At 41.4% G+C, this 6,000-nt stretch overlaps 1 protein-coding gene across 3 annotated transcripts in view; it reads right to left on the reverse strand.

The window, feature by feature from the left end:
- Positions 1 to 6,000, reverse strand: part of CPSF7 (cleavage and polyadenylation specific factor 7, 59kDa) — a 24,051-nt gene that overhangs the window by 17,205 nt on the left and 846 nt on the right. For 2 of the 3 annotated variants that reach the window (XM_008575783.1, XM_008575784.1), the window contains exon 2: positions 5,721 to 5,829. In XM_008575783.1, the coding sequence (XP_008574005.1) occupies positions 5,721 to 5,774 (54 nt within the window). In that variant the 5' untranslated portion in view covers positions 5,775 to 5,829. Of the gene's footprint in view, positions 1 to 5,720; positions 5,830 to 6,000 lie in introns of those variants that run through there. The other variant, XM_008575785.1, reaches the window with a different exon arrangement.

A 6,000-nucleotide genomic window follows, 5' to 3' on the forward strand; every position in this document is an offset into this window, starting at 1 on the left:
CCAATACACTATGATGATATACACAGAAGACATCTTTGAGCAATACCAAACATGTTCAATTATATACAAAAACAGTGAAAGTCCTCTAAAATATAAGGGTCAAAAAAACAGAAACAAGCACCTTTATCATAAGCTGTGTCATAGTAAGCATTTACAAGATGAACGTGTATTCTAGAAGATGTGCAAAATATACCTATGTAATATATATGTACCTATATAACTATAAACCAAACCCCCTACCACAAGAACTACTAAAAGGAACTTTAATGTTTCAGATTTCACAATGTAATTATCTCAGAGAAATCTTTTTAAGTGATCACACAAGACTTTTCTTTTTTTTTAAACCTGTGTAGGAGCCAAAATAAGACACAAGCATTTTTTTCAGGTAATATTTCAAAATATTCAAACAGTGCCAAAGATGATGCTGCCAAAATGACAGTGAGAAGTTCAAAGTGGGGCCGAGCCCGTGGCGCACTCAGGAGAGTGCGGCGCTGGGAGCGCAGCAGCGCTCCCGCCACGGGTTCAGGTCCTATATAGGGATGGCCGGTGCGCTCACTGGCTGAGCTTGGTGCAGCCGGTCTCAAAAAGGACAAAAAAAAAAAAAAAAAAAGTTCAAAGTGTTTTAGGGAAACTAAAGTTCATTCATGTTGTTATCTTTCCAAAGAGGGAATAAAGGAGGCACCTAACTTGTCCAGTTCCTAAAGAAACAGTTAAGTTCCTCTAACTCAGGACAGGAGGCTCCAATACTTTTTCCCTCCAAACTATCACAAGAACCACTGATCCTGAAGTGAAACTAGAAAGGAGAGACTCAGTATAAAATTTACTCTTAGTTCTTTTGTCATCTTCATTCCATCATAAACCTTTGGAAACAATCTTTTACTCATTCCATCTCAAGTAAAGTGGAAGAAGATACACATTAAGATAATAATCTTGTATTCTTGTTCTGAGAGTGAAGGAGAAAGCATTTTACTTCCTAAAACATGTAAATACTTTCAATATTACAAATACTCTAAGAAACCCCACAGGAAAAGGACTTAAGCCTCATAAAAATATTAGAGAATGGCAATAGAGATTAAATTTTTTAGGGGCAACTTAAAAACAAAAAATGGAAGAAGTGAGGCAAATAAGCACAGGAAGACTGTTCTGCAAAGTCAGGCCAATACATAAGGATCTTGTGTAAAAAAGGGTAACTTACTGTGAAGAATGGGAGAGAAGCTAACACTGGAGAGTACAGAGCTGATAATAAACTGTGTAAAGTGTGGTCAGCTAGGGCTAATAACGTGACTTTTTTTCTGTAAATAATCTGCATAAAATATTTCCTTTATGTCCCAAAATATCCCAACTCAAGGCAAATCACTTATCTACTCACCACCCACCCCCTTTGATTTGCCCTTGTGGTTCAAGGTAGAGAACTGACTTATAGTCACTTGATCCTATCCAATGCTCTAACCCTTAGAGAGCACTACTTCACACCAAAGTGGTTTTTCTTTTTCTTTTTTTTTTTTTTGTCTTTTTTCGTGACGGGTAAGGGGATCGCAACCCTTGGTGTGGTGTCACCCACACCGCGCCCAGCCAGTGAGTGCACCGGCCAGTCCTATATAGGATCCGAACCCATGGCAGGAGCGTCGCTGCGCTCCCAGCGCCACACTCTCCCAAGTGCACCACGGGGTCGGCCCCAAAGTGGTTTTTCTTAAAAACTTTCAAATGGGACGTAAGGGAGTAAAGAAACACACTCTCTTGGATAGTCAAAGAAACCAAATCGGGATTTTTTCCATGCAGTATCTTTGATTCAAAGATGTATGTCTAAATGTTATAAAACAACTATTATCACTGAAAACTGGGTAGTGAACAAACATGCAGATTCAAACAGCTCAGAGACCACAGGCATCACCAGGAAATCCTTCATACTATAAACTTTGGCAACCAATCTATTCTTTCAAGATCCCTTAAAGAATAAGATAGAATCAGGGCAGGCCCGTGGCTTACTTGGGAGGGTGTGGTGCTGACACCACCAAGTCAAGGGTTAAGATCCCCTTACCAGTCATCTTTAAAAAAAAAAAGGATAGAATCAATCCTGGAGGACCGTGGTGTATGGAATACCACTTTAAGATAAACAAAAGGATTCAATGAATGCAAAATTGTCACAAGATTCAAATGTTTCTCTGGGCCATAGAGCCTCAGTTCAAAGAAGTTGGTGGGAACTTCACAAGGCAGGCCTGTTGAGGGTTCTACTGAAGAAAAAGGTACCAAGTTGTGTTTGGATTTAAATCTCCTAGCATCACCAATTTATTTTACTTGTTCATCCAGTAAGACACCAAAACAGATAAGGGTCTGAGATTTTTCTGATTACCAAAGTTAGTGATTTATGCAGTGATGGATTAGGTTAAAGCAAAACCTAATTCTACAAATTAAATGAAAAGCACAATGTCTTCCATCCACTGGTGAAAGTTTCAGTCCAGGGGCCGGCCCGGTGGCGCACTGCTACAGTGCGCCGCTTGAGAGTGCGGCGGCGCTCCCGCCGAGGGTTCGGATCCCACATACAGACCGGTTTCCGCTCACTGGCTGAGCGAGGTGAGGGAGCAACACCGAGGGTTGCGATCCCGTGCCGGTCCCGGTCCGGGCGCGACACTGAGGGTTGCGATCCGTTGCCGGACACGAAAAAAGACAAAAAAAAAAAGTTTCAGTCCAGGAATATTAAACAGGAAAGATGTATTTAATACTGAATAAATACCTTAGGAAGAAGTTTGTGTTCAATAGCAAAGAAAGAACTGTGACTATCTCATGAAATTTCTTGCTTCTTAGTACACTAGAGAACTTGCATGATTTTGAATTTAAATTAGATATTCCCCACCTGTATGCTCAAAGTTCCTGCCCTTCAGCCCCTTCTTCCTGTTATCTGACTGAGGGAAGTACCTAGCCTAGGATTTGTTTTTCTCCAAGCAACTATCTTGATACCATTGTTTATTTTAATTGTAACCAGGACTCAATCAAAGTTTTTGGCTTTATAATGACCATTCCACAGTTCTCACCTCACACCCTCCTTCCCTGTCACTGTACTTGTTATCTGCGTAGACACTGTCCATCACCCTTACCCATCAGTATTGCAACCTGTTTTGAGTACAGGATCCATTTTTCTCCCTTTTACCTCACTAGCCCTGGCACAGTACTTAGCAAAAAGTAGCTCAATAAATACTGGTTGACGGAAGCAAGGAAGAGAACTGGGCATTCTGTGCAAAGCCTGTCTCAGCACGAGAAAAAAAGTCTAAATACTCAGCAGAATGGCAGCTCTCAGTCACCTTTCCAGAGTTCCTCTCTCCAGCCCAAGAGAGCAACTGTGAACCCCAGGTCTCCCAATGTAAAAGGAATAAAAGTAGCTCTGCAAAAAAAGCCTTTTGCAGGGCCAGCCTCGTGGCTCACTCGGGAGAGTGCGGCGTTAGTAGCACCCAGGCCGCGGGTTCGGATCCTATATAGGGATGGCTGGTGCGCTCACTGGCTGAGTGTGGTGTGGACCACACCGTGCCGAGGGTTGGGATCCCCTTATCAGTCAAAAAAAAAAAAAAAAAAAAGAAGCCTTTTGCAGCACATGTTGTAAGAGATGAGGGAGGAGGTACCATAGGGTTCCATCTAGAAACTGTTAATTTTCCTTTGGGAGAAAAGTCCATGAGAGGGTTCTTGTGTATGGGCCAGTTTGGGGCCAATCAATAGCATTCTCAAAACATTCTAAAACACAACTTGTACTGGCTGCCTTTAGCCTAAGCCAGCTTTCTAACAATCCTAGCCAGACAGTTTTTACCGTTTTTTTTTTTTTTAGCAGCTTCCAGATTACACTACAACTAGCTTTGCCAAAAATTAACTCATTTGTATAGGGGAAAAAGTGCCCCTTCTCCCACTTTCCACAAGACATAAGACACTCAAAATCTACACTTTCTTCAACTTGCCCAGCATCAAATATTGCCTGTCTGGTATAAATGACTACTGGAGTCCACATACTATCTTTGGCCTGTCTCAGACCCATTAAAAAGTCTTTTTTTAAGTTAAAGAGACCAGAGAACAAATTGTTGAGGCCAATAATTTCTACCCTGACAAAGCAGTTACCAATTGGACAAGGCTTGTGTCCTGTGTATGTTCTACCAGTTATATTGCTTAAAAAATTATGAAATCCCATTTTCTTAGACCAAATGCGGCCTGTGGTCAAGAACCCCATTCTGCCTATTTCCCAAAGTGAATCAGCAGCATTGTTATCAACCCACAGATAAGGAATGAAAGGGAAAAAAGGCGTTTCATTAGTAACAGAGAACTAAGGAAGCCTTCTAATTATAAATTTTTTCTCATGTATTTAAAATAATCAGCAGCCATATAGGGATGACTCCAGTTTACCAGGGGAGACAAGCAAAAACTGCTATTGAAAAGTACAGTTGAGGGCTGGCCCATGGCTCACTTGGGTGAGTGTGGTGCTGATAACACCAAAGCCACGGGTTCGGATCCCTATATAGGGATGTCTGGTTAGCTCACTTGGGAGAGCGTGGTGCTGACAACACCAAATCAAGGGTTAAGATCTCCTTACCAGTCATCTTTCAGGGGAAAAAAAAAAAGTATAATTGGTGAAGCTGTATAATGGGTACAAGGTCATTATACTATTCTACTTTTGTGTATACTTTAAAATTTCCATGTTAGAAAACCATAATACATCAAAAACTTTTTTTCTTAATGTAAGTTTATACCAAGCAAAAGAAAAAAAAAATGACATGTTATCAGCCTCTTCTGTTGCCTCATATCAAAATCAGGGGCCAACCAGGGCACCTTCCTTCTCTAGTCCATTCTTTTCATGCTCTTTCCAAGTACTTTTGTATAACCACTAGAAGATGCCAGTGGGGAGAACCAGCTTACCTAAGTAGAATGGTGCTGAAAATAACCCAGGCTAGATATTAGTAAGTTTTAAGGAGAGACTTCGGAAAATTCTTGAGATCTGACCTCAAGATTGCAAAGCTGAACTGCCATCGAAGATTACTGCTTCAAGGGAAATCTTTGCACAATGTTCCCTGATATAATAAAAACTTAAAAAGACCAACATACCCAACTTAGGGTATGTGAGTAAGTCTATATATGCTTTTTAACTAGTTTGAGCAACACCTTTACCGTTTTCCTCCTAGAAATAATAAGATTCACCAACAAAATTTATTACACAAAAACGTATATGGACTTCTCAATGCCGATGGACTTTATCAAGTCAAGCTACTTAAAAAGTAAAACTTAAAACAATTGGAATGAAGCTGAAACTAAATGTTAAAGTATCTTTTCTACTGTGATTTTGCACTGTAATGGGGAAGGGGACTACAATTTCTCTGGCTGCAGTCTAAGAGAATCACAAAAAAAAACTCAGGTATCAACATTGTCTTCATGAATACTGTAGCAAGCAAATCTGATTTTTAAGGGGTTAGTCCTTGAGGAGACTGACATCCAACTCTGGGCTTCCAAGTTCCACAGGTTGATTCACCATTCTATTACACCTGATTTTTATATGCTCTTAAATCAAAGCTTTTAAAATTAAGCCTGGAGGTTCAAGTTAGCATAAAGCGGAATGGTAAGTAGTTTTTAGTCTCTACTGGGGAAAAATTCGACTGGCGCAGCTCGAAACCACTGCAAGTTTACTGGAAGTGATTCCTCAGATGATTCCTTAGATGATTTTGAGGAAAATCCCAAAGCTCCTGATGACCCCTCACCTGGTTGAACTCCTCGTCAGCGTATATATCAATCAAGTCAACTCCTTCTGACATGGCTCTGGAAGGAAGATCGCGAGCCCGGAGAATGGACAAAGTAAGAAAGATGCCACTGCGGTATTCAGAAAAGGACAAGAATTAGAAGGCATGAGAGTCCCGGGCTGGGAGGAGGGCAATGGTTGCCAACCTCCCGTCTCTAGAGACGCAGCATCCCGACAGCCCGAGCTCGGCCCCACCCGCTCCGCCCCGCCCCCGGCCTCGCGCCGCCCCCCCGCTCTCCCAG

The sequence above is a fragment of the Galeopterus variegatus genome, unplaced genomic scaffold, assembly GCF_000696425.1.
Source record: "Galeopterus variegatus unplaced genomic scaffold, G_variegatus-3.0.2 Scaffold1239, whole genome shotgun sequence".
NCBI lineage: Eukaryota > Metazoa > Chordata > Mammalia > Dermoptera > Cynocephalidae > Galeopterus > Galeopterus variegatus.